Source organism: Pezoporus occidentalis, unplaced genomic scaffold (genome assembly GCF_034315485.1).
Source record: "Pezoporus occidentalis ecotype Australia unplaced genomic scaffold, CSIRO_AGI_Poc_V1 ctg10, whole genome shotgun sequence".
NCBI classification, from domain to species: Eukaryota; Metazoa; Chordata; class Aves; order Psittaciformes; family Psittacidae; genus Pezoporus; species Pezoporus occidentalis.
Window position 1 is genome coordinate 2,930,886 of NW_026912779.1, and position 21,315 is coordinate 2,952,200.

The window sequence follows — 21,315 nt, forward strand, 5'->3', positions numbered from 1 at the left end:
GAAGAAAGGATGTCTCTAACTTCACTTAAATATAATGAGCCGTAAGCAATACTTCTGTTCTTTCAGTATTTGTGTTTTCTGCTGCAGTGATTAAGAAACAGATCTTGCAAAACAGCTCCTGCCATTGGGGGTTGAACGATTAACTATAGCTGCTTTTTTACAAGTTTCAAGTTAGATGTTGAAGTCAAAATTAACTTTCCAGCTTTCTAAACCCCATAGTTTGAAAACTATGATGGCTGTTTAAAACAACCAGGGTCTTAAAAAGTAGTAGCAGCCAGTACATAATCTCAGTTTATGGTGTTTTCCAGCCTACTGAATCCAAAGGAGGTGGCTGTTTAGAGGCAAAATGATCTGCTACCCAGACCCATTAACATACTCAAATGACTTTTTTTGTCTTAGCTATTGTATATTTTTATGACAGCAAGATATGCTGCTGTTTTTCATATTGAAGTCATTTTGGAAGTGTCCATTTACAGTAATCATAAAATTTTAAGACATGTAGCTGACTTTGATCTGCTGCTTTTGTATTAGCCACATTGTGGGGTGATATTCTGATTTGCTTCTTATCTTTTCTGCATGAAGATTGTGCTATACTAGTATTTTGTTTTCATGAATTCACTGAGAGATTAAAAATAAGGTACTTGTGAGTTGCTGGACAGAGGTTTTTGGTGGAAACTTGTTACATTAAATAAATCAATACTTATTCCATTTTAAGTACTGCCTAGCCCAACATATACAAAGTATATGTTACTGCTGAGAGGTTTTGTGTAGAATTTTGTTTCAGTACAATTTCTTTTCCATTGAAATTATTCTATGAAACGTTTTAAGAAGTTCACATTCTAATTCAGAAGAGCTCACAGGAGAGAATTTCTAATATTTGCTTGAGTTTGTAAGGTGTGAATTAAATTTTCATTTCTGTGTGCTTAAGAAAACTCAGAGCTGTTCAGCTGTTATTCAGATAAAGCTCCCAGTCATGTGCCCCAGAAATTCTGCAAGTGGCCAAAGGTCTGCTGTTTTCACTGAAGCTATGGCAACTATACCATGCCAGTCTACAGTTATGTAGAGAGTGATGATTCTAAATGCATTTTAAGGTAATGTGCACTATATTTAGCTTACACAGCAGGGCAGATGGCTTAATGGGACTGTTTCTGGTCAAATAAATTCTTTTACAGACACAGCTTTGACAATACCTTGAAACATGTATGCTCTGCGGCTTGTGGGGCATGAAAAGAAGGACTAACCTCACCAACACCAGAGAAAAAACTTTCAAACTGGCAGACCTACATAAGCCACTAATTGAATATCCCTCCTCTGGAATTGCTGGCTTTCGTGTCCTTCTGCCCCATACTTCAGTGAATGCTCTTTATCTGGATTAGGAGCAGTACTAGACAATATTCTCACATGGATTCAGGTATTCAGAACAGCACATGTCTACTTGCACAGATCATTTTTTCACTTGTCATGTCCTGACTATTTGCATGTGCCATTAATTTGCATGTAATTTTGCCATGGAAGTTGCTGCTTCCTATTCCAAACCTGTCCAGTTCCTATGTAAGACTTCATGATGTTGTGACAGCCTTTTCTACAAATCAAGATGTCTTTATAACTTGCGGGTGAGCTGAATGTATTATCTGTTTTTACCAGAATAGTATCAGTGGAGCATTACTACCAATTAAATATGACAACAATATGGAATACAATGTCTTGTATCTTTCAAACTGTTGTCAGAGATGCTATATTTTAAGTTGGCAATCTTGTACTACCCTTGGACACTTCAGATAAAACCTCAGACACTGTTACTGCTACCAAATGCCTGTAAAGTGGTTTGTCCAACCTTCTCTCTCTGCTAAAATTGTGCATAGCTAGATTGCCTTGGTCTTGTTTTATTACAACAATGGAACTGGGAGGTAACATGATCAACCTAATCTCTTAAATATAGAGTGAGAGCATCCAGCCAGTGGCAAACTCAAACTCAGGAATATAAACTGAGGGACCTATAGCTCCAGCAGCAGTTGGCATAATAAAGCTGTCTGACCTAACTATTTATGTGGTGAGGTCTTTTAAGTAATTTTATGTTAGTGGATTGTCTTTAGGTTCTAGGATTTTAAGAGAAAATAAATTGGAATTGTTCTTTATTTCCAGAAATTTGCTTTTAAAAGACCATAACCAATCTCTTTAAGATATATATATTCAAAATGTATTTCCATATTCTGTTTTCGTGAAGAGAGAGAAATCTGCTCCAAAAACCATGTGTACCTTTACATGCTTTTTGTCATTTAGTGACTGTTCATGTGCACTGTGATGTGTGAATTTGTTTCTGACTTCCTGCAGTTCCCAAAAAGATCTTTCTTCCATGTTAGACTTTCTGCTGCTACTTTCTGTCATTCTTTAAATTAACCTGGTAAATTTACACCACAGCCAATAACTACCATAGCTCCCTTTTTGAAAGAATGTGTGAAATCCATACTGCTTTCCCCTATCTTCTGTGGCAAAGCAAAGAAACAAATAAAGGTCCTGTCACTCGCTGACCTCCGAATGATGTTTAGAAATGGTTTTAAGATCAGAATCAACTGACCTCAAAGAGCAGCTTGCTGCAGATCTATTCAGCAGAAGGGAGAGAGGCCATTCAGTGAGTTACAGGTCAAAAGATCAATTCTGTAGTCAATATGTTTCTGAACATGGACCCAGCACAATGACTGACAGAGCAGGAGTGATGTACTGAGGGAAGTGCGCAGCCCATGAATCTTGGAGAGGCCTGAAAGAAAACTTGAAGCCATCAGACCTCTAAATTACAGAAGAAGCAAAGCACTGTCTCAGTATTACAGTGAGTTAAAGATAATTTGGTGTGTAGCAGCAGCTGTTTGTATGATCAGAGTAAGCAACATCGATACAGGCTCTAAAAGGGAAATTCAAATCCATTAAACTCATTTAAATTGTGGTACTATTAGAAGGGACAAACTGTCACCAGAGAAGCTCTTAAAATCAGAATTTTTAATACATCAAATTAGGCTTGGAAATATGTCCCTTCAAAACAATTGCCTTGTTGTATTTTCCTTTTCTTCCCCTATGGAATATATGGGCAGACGTACTGCAGGCTCCAGGCTGCACCAGACATTGCTTACTTGGATTTCTAAGCTGTACATTTAAATTGCATTTGCACCTCAGTTCTAGTTTTGATTTTAAACGTTTCTTAGACAAGATAGTTACAGAATAAAGCTCCCAGACTTGATTACCATAGATAGCCCTAACTGAAAAGTAAAAAAGAATACAAAAATGTTAACTTTCAAGAGCAGCTTTCAGTGGACTGGCATAGAAGATACAGAGCTCACACACTGATCATAGGGGGAAAACATGCATGAAAATAATTCCAACTTTAAGCTGTTTTTCATTGTGAGATGAATCATTGTGATTCCTGCTCTTTAGTCCAGTATGACAGATATGACAGATTTGCTAAAGGGAAGATGAATTGAGAAAAAAGAAAATCTTCTGCTCTCCTTCACATGTTTTTAGGAAGGATACAGTGTGCAGAGACACCGCACAGAAACAGCTGAGGTGTAGCTCATGGCTACAACCCTGGTCGGAGATGTAGCTTCACAATCAGATGGCCTTAATGTTCTTTCATCAATCCAACTGCTACATTTGGATAGAACAGTTTACAGTCATCTAACTTCTTTTGTTAGTAATGCCCCAAATAACTTGGAGTTCAGTTGATCCTAGCATCAGGACTTGCCATGTCACAGAAGATTTCTTTGCCACTTCCCTTTGTTTAACCTGCTCTCCTCCTTGACTGCTGTTTTGTGGAAGATGCTATTTCTGTCCCAAAGACTATAGTTCAGACTTCCTCTCCCAGGATAGACTTCAGTCTGCCTTTACCCTTTTTGTAGTGCAGTGTCCAACTGAAGCTGACAGCAATACGGCCATTAGCAACCAATCTGCCTCTTGTTAGTAGGTATCTACTTAATTATTTACAGCACATTACATAAGCTGAGTAATGGAACCACTGGAAAGCAAATGTACAAAAAAATCACTGTATTGTTGTCCTTTCGGCAATAAATCTCCTGCTATGTGTGCTTCGAGAATGCCATGAGAATCCCAAGTGCCAGGCTTATGGCTTCCCAGATCAGTGGAGTTTATAGATATATCAAAACATATGCAATTTGCAAGAGTTTTATAAATTTAGCAGATTTTTAGCACTTCAGATGTAAAACACCATGAGGGAGTCCTGCCCAGGAAGGACAAGGGGACGCTGAATCTATGGCTGGGTGCTCATGCACATCAATAATTACTTGTGCCTGTGTGGCTGTTTGCATGGAATTAAGTGTGAAGACTTTAGAAATCTGGCTCCTGATCTGTAATAAAATCTATTAATAACAGACTGTGCTAAGCACAGCTGAGTCTAGTGCAAGCTGGGATGTGTAAAACAGAGAAACTTGAACAAAAACAGGAGTTAAAATAAGTCACTGTGTGGGAAGGAGTGTGCAGGGTAACACAGCTAAACCCAGCTGTTCCAGGCTTATGTCACTGTTGCACCTTCGTCATCCATGTTACCACTTCTTGTTTCAAGTGTCTTGTTTATCTGACTCTGCATATGTTTTGTCCCGTTTTTTTTTGTTCTTGTTTTGTTGTTCCTAAAAAAAAGGCAAGCAGATGAAAAATATTTGTTATTGAAACACATACTAACACTGACTTAATTTTCTCTATATACTCTAATATTAATCTTCTTTTCCCCTCCCCATACCCTTAAAAAACCTGCAACAGTGAGGCCTTGGGTGATATGGTTTAGTGGGAGGTGTCCCTGCCCATGGCAGGGGGGTTGGAACTGGATGATTTTAAGGTCCTTTCCAACCCTAACTGTTCTATGATTCTATGAGCAGGCTACAATTTCATTACTACCTCGACCCACCATGTTCTGAGCAAATTTGGAAGGACATGCTATGTTACATTATCAAAAAGTGACAACTAGCTATAAAGAACTATATATCTCTTTAATGATGAAAGGGTTATAATGAGAATTGATGAAATGAAATTAATGGTAATTTAAAAGAACGTAGTTGTTCTGATAATGATTGTGGCAAGGTTGTAACAGTGCTTTGCTGGTTTTGTACAGGCTGAGGGGGATTGATTTTTGTTGGTGGCCAAGAATCTTTGCCTTGAGAGGTTTGTGGCACAGATCTGATGTGAAAGTTATGGAAGTGATAAATGGCTCAACTAGAAGGAAGCTGGGCAATGACGCTCATGACCAACTTCTGGAGCAAACTGCGGTGCTGTCATAGATGGTGTTACAATCATGTATGAGTGGCTTTAGGGCAAAATTACTTCTTGGTTTTCAGATCTTGCCACCACCAGCCAAGGCAAGATAACCTAAAGCTACTTCACACTTTTAGAGGGTTTTTTCAGTATAAATTTAAAACTGCTCTGCTGATGCTACTACTGAGGGTATTTAAAGCAAATCTCTTGCTTAAAAATAGATTAAGAGTACACAGTAACTGTGATTTATCTGTAGGATAACTGGTAGCTCTTTTACATAGTTCAAGTTTGACTCACAAATGTTTGTGGCTACTTTCTAGATGCCCTGCTATTTAGTTTGAAAGACCCCAAGGCTGGGCTGCCATATGGGAGTGTCTATCACATAAACTAGCATTCCCAGGCAGACACAACCAGAGAGCTTGCAGAGATGCTTTGGTTGTATTGGTTTTTCTAACAGACACAGCCTGAATTTGTGAAAGTTGAAATCCGCTCTATTTCATCTTATTGTATCTGGTCAACTGTACCTGTTGGAAATCTGAAGTCAAGCAAAACCCAAGATGTACCACTTAGCCTGGGAGGGATGCACCTTCTAGCCTGCTCTTTCCTTCCCAGCCCACAAAGGATGCTGAAGTCTCTCAAAACTTGATATTAGGGTAGTTTAAATTAGTTCTCTGATGCTGACTGTGGGCTTGATTACAACAGGTAACAGAGCATCAGGAATATATAGGAGAAAGGATGCAGGAGAAAATCAAATCGGTCAACTCGACAAAGTTTATGCCTTGTCCCAGATTTTCTAAACATGCCTATGGTCTTTAATCTTGTATCACAGTTTGCATAGTCTGTCAGGTGAAAAACATCATCTGCAATCTTAAAAGCCATCACCCTGCAGGAAGCTAGTTCTGTATCCCAGCTTACACGCTCCAAATAAGCACAGATCCTGCAGCAGAAACAGTAAAACCAAGAGACCAGCCGTCCCAGGATTTGAAGCTGCCTCGAGCACAAACAGGAATCAGTAGTTCAACAGAATGTGCTCCAAAATAATGTGTTAAGTTTTCTTGAGGGTTTTTTTGTTCATTTGTTTGTTTCCTACCACGAGTGATATAATTCAATTACAAAGGAGTGCCATAAGAGTTTATTTGAGACTTGTAGGACAAACTGTTCTTTAGCTAAAGAGGGAACAAAACTAAGGTTCAAATAAGAAGTTTATCTTTCTAATATAATGTGATTTAGTAGAAATGATCTCTGTGTGCCTTCTGATGATGTAGCTTTTGCCCCAGAGATCACTTCCACTGGCAAAACAATAACAGTCTGTAGCATTTACTTTTTTCCCAACTGAAAGTACCATACTTGGATATTTATTAAAAAAAGCAATTACCTAATGTGAGAAGTGGTCAATGTAGGGGGCAAAAGCCAGGGGGGGGTGTGAGAATGACAGAGGGAGAAAATAACCTATGGAATATTGGGGAGTGGACAGACTGTGATTAAATTCCAGCTGCTTTCAACAAGTTACTGCTTGTCAGCGGCGCTGCAGTAATTGCCCATGTGCATGTATTAAGTCCACCCCGCTGGAGGGTATAGCATCAACGTAATGGTTAACCTCAACTTCATAGACTGGAATGATCTAAATTATGTGAGTGGCAGAACTGCTATGGCTGCAGGACTGCCTGCACTATGTCTGCAGAGAAATAGAGGTGTAGGGGCCAGATGGGGTGTTTGCGATTGTCTTCACTGCCAGCAGCAGAACTGTCCTGGTTTTGTCTGGGATAAAGCGAATTTTCGTTCTCGTAGCTGGTCAAATGCTGTGTTCTGGATTTAGGATGATAGTAATGTAGATAACACACCGATGTTTTAGCTTTTGCTGAGCAGTGCTTACCCTGGGTCAAGGACTTTTCATTTTCCCATGCTCTGCCGGTGAGGAGAGGCACAGGTAGCCAGGAGGGAGCACAGCCAGGACACCTGACCCACACTAACCAAAGGGTTATTCCAGAGCTTGGAATGGCAGGCTCAGTATAGAAACGGCAGCAAGTTGGCCGGGAGCCCCTGATCACTGCTTAGGCTGGTCATCAGTCAGTGGGTGGTGGGTGATTGTATTGTGCATTACTTGATTGTCCTCAGTTTTATTGCTCCTTTTTTTTCCCCATTGCTATTACTGATTATAGTGTTTTACTTTACTTCCATTATTCACATCTTTCACAGTTAATTCCCAAGAACATGCAAGTGCATCTCCAAGATACGTTTTTCATAACTGAGGGGTTTCCTCCCCCAGCTTATTTAGGTAGTGAAGCATCTTGAGGAATAAAAATTACCTATGCCAGGATGGAAAGGTAAATCCTAGAATCACAGAATGGTTTGAGATAGAATGGACCTTAAAGCTCATCCAGTTCCAACCCCTGCAACGGGCGGGGACACCTTCCACTGGAGCAGCTTAATCCAAGCCCCTGTGTCCAACCTGGCCTTGAACACTGCCAGGGATGGGGCAACCACAGCCTCTCTGGGCACCCTGTGCCAGCGCCTCAGCACCCTCACAGGGAAGATTTCTTCCCTAGTATCTAATCTAAATCTCCCCCTTTTAGTTTAAAGCCATGTGGCAGAATGTATAAACATGCTGCAGTATACACAGTGGGAGCCCTAAGTTTTAACTTTACACTGATTTAGCTCCATAGATTTCCTTCAGAGTAACTTTGAGTGAAGTCTGGCTCTGTAGCTTTTTTAAAACTTATTAAAAATGATTTATTAAGATTGCTCTTTGGGGTAGAGGGTATAGTTTGTTATGCTTTATCTTATCCTTTATATTTAAATAGTTGCTGTCAGTACAAAGTTACTGACAGTGACACGCAAAAAGAGGAGGCTGCTGTCAGGCTAAAGCTCAATAGCCCTGTGGCCATGGTCCCTGTCAGTGCTGGGGCCCTGTGTGCAGCAGTGCTAGGGGAAGCTGCTGCCTCTCCCTTCCTCTGGCTTTCAAGTGTCACTGCTGTTCTGAAGTCGCACAGTCTCAGCTGATGGGAAATGTGAACTGGGGTGTGTATGTGCCTTGAAGTAAGGAGGGGAAGGGGTCCCATAAGCAATGTGAGGGTATATAAAAGGCATATTGCACTTTATGATATCTAGATGCCCACCTGGAGAGGAGAGAGCTTATGAACAAAATAAAAAGACTGAAATTCAGCTCGACTCTGAAATAAGATAAGAGTATAGTAGTGGAAGGATTTAAATGGGGAGGGCAGCTGTTATAGCCCCCAGATGTACATATTTTATTCTGAGGCACCATTTGGTTTAATAAAATTTAGATCTAAGGCTGTCCTTAACCTATCAGTTTCTTAAGACTTAATTATAAAGGTTATACTTTCAAAGGACAAAAGCATTATTCATTTGTCTGTTCATGTCTTCCAGGTTTATCTTGCAGATTATGGACTTTCCTACAGATATTGTCCCAATGGGAACCACAAACAGTATCAGGAAAATCCTAGGAAGGGCCATAATGGGACAATAGAGTTTACCAGCGTAGATGCCCACAAGGGAGTAGGTAGGTTTCCTTTTTTTATTCCAGAGGAGTGATTACAGAATGAGTAATCAGGCTGTGTGAGCTGATGTATACAGTACAAGCAGTCCTGGGGATTGCTCAGGGTTGATCAGACCCTTGTGTGGTGACCTCTTCCTGTACCTGGGAATGCTTCTCCAGGGCTGCTGGGGGAAGGGGAGCAGTGTAAGTACAATTGAAAGGCTGCAGAATGCATGGTACTGGGAGGTGGACAAAAATGCCCCAAGAAGAGCTTGCCAGTAAACCTAATTGGTTCATATTGGGAGTACTGGTTTGGGTTTGCTATGTGCTGTAAAGGCAGAGACATTCGCTAATGCTGCACTGTCAAGGAAAAATGCTCCGAGCCTGCACTGTCCTTTAGGGAGAGCTGTGTCTGAGTGTCACCATCTGTGTTATGAGAGGATATTTCACAATGACATTCCTTCTGCGAGGAGAAAAACCTGGTTTGAAGCCATAAAGTGTTAACTTTTTGAAATCTTTTTCCAGTAGCCTTTCATATATCTTACTTATTTAAACTCACTTTGATGGTATTGGAAACACATTTGCAGGTAAATTACATACATAGTCCTTTTATTGGATATTGATTGGACTGCCTTGCATTCCAAGGCAGACTTAATTCAACAATTCCCTAATTAGTTAAAGTCATAACCTATGTCTTGTATTCATTTACCATTAATTAAACCTTAGCTGTTTATTACACTGCAGTCCAAATCCAATAGCAGACCCATAGAGCCATGGAAAAGGGAATGGGAGGTCAATATCGAAAATATATATGGTGCAAAGTCCCACTGATGGCTGCATTGTTCACAATCAATATGGTCAATGCAACACAACTTTCGTAGTTGCTATGTCAGCAAGACAAAAAGTCAATTCTAATGTTATGCTAGTGAAAAAAATGGTGATTATTGAAAAACTTTGACTCTTGCTATGAAATGGTGTTTTTGTTAACTTTTCTTCTCCCTGTTCCCCACCTCCTTACCCCGAAGATCTCCTGAAACAAAAGGAATGAGTTTGTGCTGCCAGCTTGGCCAGGATCATAATGTCACAAGTGATAACTGTAGAAATTTGTGCTTGTTAATAGCTGCTGAACTGTTACCTTAAACTAATACTTTCTAACGAGTTTTAGTTGGCACAAACAACTGTGTATTATTGCTTTTTCTATTAAAAGGACCATTGACCATGTAATGTAGAGGGTCTTGATAATTTGCTGGTGCTGTTAAAACCTGCAATCGTTTAACTCTGGTCATTAGGAAAAATGAAATAAGACTGTCAAGTATTTGTTGCTGAGACAATTGCACCATTTCACCTGCTACAAAATATTTTGTGGTGGAGAGGGACCGTTTACAAGGGCATGTAGTGATAAAACAGGGGGAATGGCTTTAAACTGACAGAGGGGAGATTGAGATGGGACTTCAGGAAGAAGCTCTTCCCTGTTAGGGTGCTGAGGCACTGACACAGGTTGCCCAGAGAAGCTGTGGCTGCCCCATCCCTGGCAGTGTTCAAGGCCAGGTTGGACAGGGCTTGGAGCAAGCTGCTCTAGTGGAAGGTGAAGGTGTCCCTGCCCATGGTTGGTCCCTCCCAACCCAAACAATTCCATGAAGAGGACATCTGTTTCGGACTCTTTGTGCCTCCCAAGCACGCATTTCCTGGATTTCCTGGAGGTGTGACTCTGGCTGGTTTCTGTGGTAGTGTGGGCGACATGGCTGTGTTATCAGTATTTGCTGTGGATGCTGTTTGACCAGTAGGTGGAAGCTGGAATATTTGGGATTTGGCAGCTGGATACTTATAGCTGCTAGAGGGCAGGTGTCTGTTGATGGGTATGTGATTACAGGACAGATGGTTCCTTTAATTTCAAAGAGCAGGGAGATGGGTGACAAAAGGTGTGTACATGCAAGTGTGAGTGAAGTTGTTGTCTTTTGTAATCTGTGGGTTAGAATACACCCTCAAATAGCTAAAACCATGATGGAATTGGTGAAAAGTGTAAGATTCCAGAAAATAAAATATTCAGAAAATGGCTTGAAAGGAGCTAATCCCTCTCTTACACATGAAATTTTTTTGCTTGTTAATAGCTGCAAACAGAAGATCTGCAGATCTGTGTGATGCTCCTGCTGGAAGAGCCTGCAGAACATCATGTGGTATCTGGCATGTCGCAGAGAATCCAAACTATTCACACTGAATACTTCAGCTTTGCCCTTGTAACAGCCTGAATCCATTAAGGTCAAATTACCTGTTCCCCATTTACAGCAGGTCTCTCAGCATCTCAGGGCAGATTGCGCAGGTCCAGATGGCAGAACACAGGGACTGGTTTCCCTCGTCTCATCTCTTGTCGGGAGGTTTAGAGTTGCAGAGGTGTTTCAGGATTCTAAACCACGTCCAGCAGCTGCGACAAGGGGTTCATGGGTCAACAACCTCCTGTACTCCTGACTTGGGATTGAGTCTCAGCACAGTCTCAGCTACCAAGTGAGGTGGGGTGCTCTTCTCAAAGTGTTTAAAGCCTGGCAAATTGAAGTGCATAGACAGCCTTCATCCTGGTGTTACCCAGTTTTTCAGAGTGGAGTATTCTTATATTTCAATGTAGTTGTAATTTTTAAATGTAATTTTCTATAAATGAGATCCTCTCTAGAGGGCATTTCCTGAATGTACGTAGTAGCATAAATATCTCAAGCCTCAAAACCCCTGAAGAGCTCCAGTTGCTGTATTGAGCTAGACAAATGAGAACATTTTGACTTGCTCATGAAGTAGTTACCTGAATGCAGCAATTTGAGGTACATGCTGAAACCTAAAAGAAAATTATGAATTTGTTGCTTTCAAAAGTGCCTCTTGGCAATGCTTGAAGCTGATAACCTCCTTGCATAAAGCCAATCAAATGCAACCACTTCCCACTAATTTAAATCAGCACTGGTGTTTCCCTAGCTGAATTGAGAGTTTAACTCAGCTGCATGTCTATTTATTCCCCAAGCTCTCCAGGGAGTTCATCAGGTGTAGAGGATATGCAGTCCTGTGAGATACAGACAGTTTCTTGCCAGCACCCACTGCATGGTAGCACTTTTGGGTGGCAGAAGTAGTCCACGTTTTTCTAGCAATCTCTGGTAAGGGCTGCATTGAATGTGCCATTCCTGTGGTGACTGATGGTAAATTGCTGTCTCCAAACAAGTCACTTTAGTGTGTGCTGGTGTGCACTGATGGTGTTGGCAACCTTGACTTTGTGCTGCAGCTGAAGAGGAATTCCCCTGAGCTGGGAAAGGCTGGGAGCAGCTGCCCTGCCTCATGTCTCAGCTCTTCATGCTGGTTTTGGCTTCAGTTTTGCAGGGCTCTGCACAGTGAGTGTGGGCTCCACAGGGTGGCTCCTCTGTACCATTGTCTGGGGGCTTCAAGACTTGTGGAAGTACAAGTATTCATTGCAACCTCAGTTACATCCCTATGTCTACAGCTCGCTTTGAACCAAGTCAGGCCCGAGTTGGGCTCTGCCACAGGATTTGCCCCACACCACCAGCATTCCTGTATTTGGTGGCTAGATATCATTGCAACCAACATGTGAGGATTTCAAATTGAAAACCTTTTTATTTTGCTGTGAATTCCGTATGGCCCAACTGCACTGTGAGTTTTAGTGCAGTATTTGAGTGTATTCATCATATTCATTTGAAATGACCATACTGTATAAACAATCTTACATTTTTGTTTGTTGATTGATACTTAAAGAGAATTAAATGTACACTGGGTACAGATATAAAAAATTGTTACATAGTTAGTGTTAAAAAGTAATATTTGGATCAATGCCTCCTATGGATTTTTGTAGATTTTCTACTCAGTGAGGCATGCAGTCAATACCTAATTTCTCTGGAGATATACTGCGCTTAACATATTGAGGTTTTTTTAAATACTCCAGTCCTGTGCATTGAGTGTGTAAGACCAGTTTTAATTTGCTATCATTGATGAACATAAGAGTATGAACTGTCTATGTTGAATTCCCTCCAGCATATATTTGTGTTTGCCATCGATTGCAAGATGACTCTCTTCTTTCTTTTCACGACGTCTCACAGTAACTCTTAGCACTTGTGCTACCTCTCACATTGGGTAGATGGATCTGCCCAAATCCTTGCAGAACTTATGCCTATATAAGTTACTATATCTTATATAGTAAAAGCTGCTTAAGACAGTAGTGGTGACTTGGTAAACTTAAGGGTAATTAGAATGTGTGATCACATTTGCCTCTATTAGGACCACTGGTTGTCATTTCTTCAGAGCTGGTGAATACATTTTGTGGGAGCTGATTTCATTGAGCAAAAGTGTATTTTCGTCTCCTGTGTTGGGGAGGGCAGTTGCAGCTGTATCTGATGCCATAGTTCAGCCAGTTCTTCATGCTCCTCACACTGGGTTATTGCAGCACACACTCCTTGAGGTTCATCCAAATGCTTGTACACTGTGTTTGAACAGGGCAATGCAGGCATCAGGCTGATGGTGGGGAAAACTCTGCAGTGCTTGTTCTTGTTTTCCCCACTGGTCTGACAGAACTGTTGCTGTTTGATGTGAAAAACATAGCTTGATGCTTGTCCATTTCTCCTTTTCTTTTACGTGCAGGGGTTGTCTAGAATATATTGGGAGTTCATTTTGTGAGGAAGGATGTGCAAGAATATAAATACCTATGCCTGGAAACATATTCTTTCTAAGCCTGCGTGGCTTCCAGAGAACAGAGCTCTAAATGGCTCTGGATCAAGAGGTTTATTTGGCATCTGTCCATGTATAGTTTGGATTCAGAGGGAGCCTGCTGGATTTTTCTGTTGGTCAAATGAATTATTGATTTGCTGCAGTTTGGTGTGTGCTTCCCAAAGACTGTGTGCAGGACAAACTGTAAATCCTAAAAATAAAAGGAAAATATCATTGGTCTTGCAAAAAAACCACGGGTAGAACTTTGCAGTGTGAAGTAAATACACAGATATTTCAATTTCTGAGTGTGGCATCAGAAATGTGTGCCCAGCAAAAGAGGGAGCATGAGGTCATTGTAAGGGAAAGAAGAGCCAGGCTTTAGCAGGGAGATGATTTAATAGGCTCCTATACCCACCAGTGTAGGCTTATTCTGTCCTGCCAGAATGTCTAGAAGCAGCAAAAATAAGATGCTGACCATCACAGCTTCTAGCACAACTGAGGAGCGTGGCTGGGAATTGACTGTTTGAATTTGCCTCTCACTCTCTCCATCAGGAATTCAGAAAGCTTGGGAATCTCACAGCTGCTTGCCAGCCCCAACCTGTCAGCCCCTTACCTTTGTGATTTCTTTTCTGCCACACAGATGTGAAAGAAGAGTAAAACTTCCTGTCCCCACTCTCCTGCCACATGTTCTCCTTACTGCAAACTTGGAACCTTTTGCTTCCGACCAGGTACCTGCATCTCTTGCCACCACCGTTTTATCTCCCATCTATATGTTACGGTGAAGTTCCCTTGCATCTCCCAACCTTCCCTCTGCATAACCTTCTCACCAAATCAGGATCTCAGCCCTCTTCCTTTCAGCATCCCATTCCACTAATCCTGATGGTTGTTCACTCTCTGTCCATGTTGAGAGGAGAATTCTGCTGCTGGCTGCACTCTTCTGTTGTGGCTGCAGCAGAGCAAATGCAAGATCAAGGAGGCTCTGCAGTTAGATTTGCTGGTCAGTGGATGTGTGTAACTGCTTGGTTGGAGGTTGCTGGGCACGTGTCTGCACATTAGGCTGTTGTGATTGTCCAGGAAAGCTCTGCTATTTTGGGGAGGCTCGGGGGTCACAGTTTGGGAACTTGTGGCTTGCAAGACCTGCTGAGGTCTCCGTGTGCCCATGAGCTTGCTCAAGGCAGGACAGCAGCAGTAGTGTTGCAGCTTTTGTGGCTCTTGAAACAAGTTATCCAGCTCCTGTGCTGACACTGCCTCCTGCATCTGACAGGCCAGTGCTGATGTGCAGGCTGGTTTCCAGCTTTGATGCTGCCTGAGATGAGTGACCCCTCAGGACTGTGAGGCTGATATTGTCACCAGGGCACCTCTGTGACCACCAAGGCATGGTCAGTGCTAGGGAGCCATGGTTGTATCCTCCATGTGAACCCCTGCAGGAACTCCTGCCCACCAGCTGTGTGACCAGTTGAATGTACATCTATGGGACTCAAGTTTAGGAGGGAGACCACAGCTGGCACAGGAGAAGTGACTCATTGCCACATCCCAGACTGGGTTCTCTGGGAGAGATGTTGTCCACTTGTGGTGACACCATGTTTGCACTGGATTTTCCTTTCAGCATTCCGTGGTGTTGGTTATTGTCCAGCAGCGTGCCAAGCTAATGGTGCAGAACTGTACATGAGGGGAGGAGAGGTTGTTCCCATCCCCTGCTGGCAGCTGCCCTGCCTGAGAAGGGATAACACTGCACAGAATGGCATCCAAGCACTAAAATGAATCATAAATTTAACTATATTTATCTAACCTTTTCCCTGTTTCCAGTCACTCTATTCAATTAGCCACTCTCCTGCTGCAGTGAACTCCTCAGACTGACCAGTTCCTTGGGGAAACGGTACTTCATTAGCTTTTTCGGTCTTCTCCTTTTTCTTTCCCCTAATACAGACACTGATTTTTGATAGTCTTGTATTTGGGAAACAGTACTTCATTAGCTTTTTTGGTCTTCTCCTTTTTCTTTCCCCTAATACAGACACTGATTTTTGATAGTCTTGTATTTGGGAAACAGTACTTCATTAGCTTTTTTGGTCTTCTCCTTTTTCTTTCCCCTAATACAGACACTGATTTTTGATAGTCTTGTATTTGTCTGTTTTTATAAGAACCTCAACCTTGAGTACAGAAATTATATCACTTTCAGTTCATTTGTTAAAACATTGTGGTGATGCATTTTTAACATAATGGTATTTCTCCATGGTCATGTTAACACTCCTTTCCTTTATGGGCTTTTGGATTAATGGCTATGGGTATGAGTTATATTTGTTTGTGCATTAACATGAATTTGTATGCTGTAATGCCAGGGAGAACTGGAGGCTCCACTGCATGTAGATGCAATATGAGCAACTGAAATGATCCTTTTTATGAAAAGCTTCCAATCTAAAGCAACGCTAATGGTGAAATTATAATGTAACAGTGCTAATTAAAAATAATAGAAGAACATTTCATCTGTCACTCGTTAGAGCCTTACAAAAAGCTTGAGAAAGTTAGTTTAATAAGGGCTGGAAAGGAAAACTCCGATTTTCACATGAGTTTCAGATGAGTTTTTGGGAGCAGGGTACTTTTGAGAGCACATTGTGGTCGGGGTGATATCATTCTTCATCTCTAGTAACATGAATCCAAATTAAGGCTCAGAGAGCTGCCAAATCCACTATATGGAGATACATAATATATTTTCTTCTCAGGATGAATTGCTTCAGTTATGGGGTTCTGAGTTACCACTGATCCCCATTCCTGCACCTTGAGCGTATGGTTGTGATATATATAAAACTAGTTATGGCCCAACTCTGATTTCATTGACGTGGTTGTTAGTTCATTAACTTCAGTGGAGCTGTTCCTGATTTATCTTGGCAGGAGTGAGGGCAGAATCAGGCCTTAAATCTTCAAATTAAAAAATTAAACTATAAAAATATTGTGGAATAAAATATCACCAATGTGCTCCCATTAAATAGGATTAAATATGAGACTAAAATAATAATAAAGAAATTCCCGGTGAATAGAAAAGCAGAAATCAAAAATCTATTAAAAAAGAAAGAAAAAAAACCCAAGGTTTTAACCCACAGCAAAGGAAGAGAATTTGATTTAAATAAGTTCTATTTTGAGTGTTTATTCTTCTAGTGGTGACAAGTTATAAAGCAGAATCGTTTCGTTTTTGTATGGCTATCACATGTAAAATGAAACCAGACTGACTTCCCTCGCTTAATGTTTATCAGAAGTTCTGTACCCTCCAATTGTATTAGCAGATCTCTTTCTGCAAGTGAACTTACAGTTGAAACCTATGTGTTCGTGCTGTATTTGGGGTGAAAATTGAATGTTTCTATTGTTCACAGATAATATTAATTCCTTAGATATTAGTTAGTTGAATACTTCTATAATAAGGATCTAAATGATTTCAAAACTTGAGGAAGTAGCATCTCTAGCAGCAAGCTGACAAAGAAGCAGAGAGAAAGACTATGCTCGTACAGTCAAATAATCAAACACTGACATTTTCATGTGGTTCTATCTATGAAAACCACATGTGAACGTCTGTGTGTAGTAACACTTGCAGTGACCTGGGAGATAAAGTGACACTGGATTTCTCCATCTCTCTGTAAAACATTTCCCCTTTTGTTTTTTAGTGATGTATGGCTTAGTTACATGTACCTTTTATTTCTTTTTCCCCAGCTGACTACTGTGGCTTTAGGAAGGAATTAGTAAAGTCTTAGTTGTGCACATCTCCCTGTTTCCAGTGGATTTGGGCTGGTGTTAGTCAGGAAATGGCTAGAAGGACTGCACGGGAGTGAGGAGGTAAATTAGACCCATCCAAACTATTGACTGTGAAGGAAACTTTACTCTCTGGGGACTGTTTTGTCAGAAAATGAGGTATCTTGGGTGAGCTTCTGAAAAATAATGGACTTAGCATCAGTTACAGATTCCTATCAGTTAGCACCTCAGTGGGTAAAAAGGTGGTCCACTCTCTTGGACTTCAAAAGGCCACTTTCTATAGCCTGTTCTGCACAAGCAGGTACCAGAAAAGCCTTGTATGAAAAAAAAATGCTGGCTGATAGGGTTATAATCTGGAATTGCCATGATGGAAAAGGGAGTTGTGAGCACATGTGTATGAATGGAATTGTTCCACAGTTAACAGGAGATTTATGGCTGAAGAAATCACTACAGAACAGCAAGAGGTAGAGATTGTGTTTTTATTTTAATACGAGAGCCAAGTCTTGCATTAGGATGTTGCTGAATCTAGTGCAGAAAACAGATGACACCCAAGGGACAGTGCAGCATTCTGTTAGATTGAAGGGCCTTTAATAATCCCATCGTCTAATAGCAGTTAAGATAGAGAATGTAGAAGAACTAATCTGCTTTTACAATAATGTGTGTACGGTAACAAGCAGCAGTTATGATGTGTTGGCCCTGTAGCTTTTAGCAGATGACTTCTTAAATTAAAAGATAAGTTTGCTGAGTGACTTTCTGGAATGTATTTAATGAAGGCCCATAAAATATGATATCTGTTTACAGCTGGATTAACAGCACTGTGCTCAACTACTAGTCTTTACACTAGACAAAAAGTACTGAAAGAATCTGAAATCTTCTTTCCTTCCTGGAAAGTGCAAATCCAGTTTGGAAAAGCATAAATTGAACTTCTGCCTCTGTCTGGTTTTAATCACGATGAACGGCCTCTGGTTTGGCAGATTCCATGTGGTCTTGACTTGCACACTACGGCTGCAAGTCAGATGTGTACAAAGAAATAGAGCAGCAATCCTGCTTGCTCAGGTCTTTCAAGTTGGTTTCCTGTGAATAGCAGCAAGGAATAGCAATTCTTTTGGTATCACTTTTTTCTCCTCTTTCTCTTGGAGAAGTTAATCAATAGATTAACTCAGTGACCTGGTTTTCTGCACAGATGATGTTTGTGGATGGGGTTAATTTTGGATCGAATGATATCTACTGTATATCTGTTCTGTAGTTAGTGTTATCTGTTTGGGGTGTGCAAAATGAGAGTAAGTTGTTCCTGAAACCAGTTCCTTTTTGGAAGTGTAGTAGTAGGTTTACACAGGACTTGCTAAACAGCAAGTGTCCTTTAGCTTGTGCTCCGACTCTAAACAGTTCGTGGTGCTTGTAAGCAGACTACTCTGGTGTGTAAATGTACACTAGATGGCAGTTTTGTCATATCTTCCAAGTTCAAATAGCTCTGTAGGAGAACAGGAAAGGCCATCAGTGTTTAGTCTGCACTCACAGGGTCCCTGCATGACCAATGTGGACCCCATGGACTTCCTGGAACATGTGTTAGCAATTTAGCAGCAGACATTTATTTCTTTGTTTTACTGCTTGGCTCTTTGAGAAAGTGTTGGTACTCAGTTATGGGCTGTCTGGATCATGTCAGAGGCCATGGGGATCAAGTCCATGTGACAGGCCAGACCGAGGAAGGATGAAGTTGGAGGAGGTGAGGAAACTGACCCTTACTTCAACAGCAACAAGTCACTGCCTGTCTGTGGCCTGTGGCCAAATGCCGGGGCGGTTTAGGTCTAATACAGCTGAATAAACAAAACACTTTGCCCATTTGGCTTTTCATATTTCATCAACACAAGTTCAATCAAAAGACTTTTCTATTTCCTAAGAAGAGGTTCATATTCTTCATCTTTTGGGGTTTCTTTTCTGTTATTTTTTTTTATTTTCCTTTCCTCCCCCCACCCTTTCCCATCCCTTTAGCCCCATCCAGACGAGGTGACCTTGAAATCCTTGGCTACTGCATGCTGCAATGGTTGTGTGGGAAGCTGCCCTGGGAACAGAACCTGAAGGACCCTGTGGCTGTCCAGGCTGCCAAAACAAGGTAAAACTAAACAGCACACACATGTGCACATATGTGCATATACACACACATCACCCTAGAACCCTGTAGCAGCATCATCACTTAACAGGACAGGTCAGGAAAAGACACCTTTACATGCTGAACAATATACAAAAGCTAAAACAATATCCCTTAGTTCAGAGAGATGTTAGAAGCAGTTAAAAATGTGACCTCTGTGTGTGTTATACCCTCTTCCACATGTTCCTGTGTGCACTGCTATGGAGAGATGATAAATTCAAATGCACAGCACACACTCATTTTGTCTGCTGTGTATTTTATAATGCTCTTTTTTTAAAGCAAACATTTGTGAATCAGTGCAGGCCTTACTGCACATCCAGAGGGTGGTTGTGCGTTCCCACTGAACTTCGTGAGTGCTTCGTAGAGACTATAGCACAGGCATCCCTTGGAAGTTTTTCCACATGTGCATCCAATTTATTTAACTTTCTGTATGATACTATTTTTCAGCTGTTTTTAAGTAGGTTTTTCATGTTACATAAGCCTACTGCCATTACAAACAATTAAATGCCAAAATGCTAGAGAACTCGATTAAAATCTTTCCCTTGTCCCAGCATGACTTATTTAGAGCTTACTAAAGCAATGGAGTGTAGTAGTTTTTCTTTTCTCTGCTTTCACAGTTGGGACTCGAGAGAGTTAATTGCATGTGGTACGGTGCAGCCTGTAGAAGGCAACAGAAGAGTAGTTACCCGTAAATGTAACATCACAACTGGAGAAGGCAGCAAACTTTTAAGTAGGGCAAGTCACAACAGAGGTACACAATAGGGATAGCTGAGCCACAGAAATCAATCTGCAAATTCAGTGTGGCACTGGCTCTCAGCAGAGAGAAAGGTTAGCCTGCAGACGGTGGATAATACAGATTGCATCTGTAAATGTTGACATCACATGTTATGTTTAATATTTCTCCTTTAGAAGTTCTGATCATTACCCAACCCCCTGCAAGGTAACACTTACACAATTCAATGTTAAATCAATTTAATCAATCAAGCTGTTTCACTAATTCTTCCCTTGTGGTTAACCCTTAAGCTCCTATTCTTTTCAGGATGCTGGGCAAACAAATGATTCCAGGAGGTGTACAGAAAATGATAGAGATTCTGTTTGTCAGAAATACCCTGTTAATCTAATGAATTATGGGTTTGGTATTAGGTCATTTGCCCAGGCCATCCCCTTTTATTTATCATCATTTTTAATGCCAATGCTGTTTCTAAAGGCCAGAAGTAGATACCTGGATATATATGTGTGTGTATCCAGTTGCTCCGAAGTTAGTAAGTACATTAAGGATCACATCTGAGTTGCTTCTGAGCATGCCACACCTTTGCTGTGGAGTCTGTGTGATGGTGAGGAAGAGGAGCTGGGCCTGGAAGATGGGATGCAGTGAAAGACAGAAGCCAGGGCAGAGCCTCCAACTGCTGTTCACCAGTTATCTCCTCATCACTTCACTGCAAGTTCTTAGTCTCCTCCATGTACTGCTGGGGCAGTGAGGCAATGCTGCCAAAGCTTTGGGCATTGCTCAGGGGTATTTAAGGTCTGCTGGTATATTTGAATGCAGAAATGTTTGTGCTATGCAATAATTAGAGGAGAGGCTCTGTTTGAATGGAAATTCAGGCTAGGTTACAGGAAAACGTTTAAATGCTTCATTTCCCCAAAATAGAACTCTCTGTTGCTGATACTAAACAACAGATCACTGAAGGGAAGGTTATTACCCAGTGTACCCCTACTTCATGCATTAGAGAATGCACCCTGTTACTTATTGGTGGAGCTTTATGGCTCCTTTAAACAAACAGAGGGATCCTTTAATAGGATTAGCAGCCAGACTGAGGTGATAATTTCACTTCCTCAGAGCAAGGGGCTTGTTCAGGTGCCCAGAGGCCTAGGAGATGCTTCTGGTTCATGCTTACACAAAGATGAGAGCTGCTGTTACTTCATTTGCTTTTAGGGTGTGATTGATTCTTAGCACCATCCTTCTTGGCTATTGCTGTTCCTGGGTAGATAGGAAGTACACCAGTGGCAT

The 21,315-nt window shown here is 41.2% G+C and overlaps 1 protein-coding gene across 6 annotated transcripts in view; it reads left to right on the top strand.

The window, feature by feature from the left end:
* VRK2 (VRK serine/threonine kinase 2) overlaps positions 1-21,315 on the top strand; it is a 46,712-nt gene that overhangs the window by 14,910 nt on the left and 10,487 nt on the right. For all 6 annotated transcript variants that reach the window (XM_062609399.1, XM_062609389.1, XM_062609407.1 and 3 more), the window contains exons 8-9: positions 8,635-8,767; positions 19,151-19,271. In XM_062609399.1, the coding sequence (XP_062465383.1) occupies positions 8,635-8,767; positions 19,151-19,271 (254 nt within the window). The remainder of the gene's footprint in view (positions 1-8,634; positions 8,768-19,150; positions 19,272-21,315) is intronic.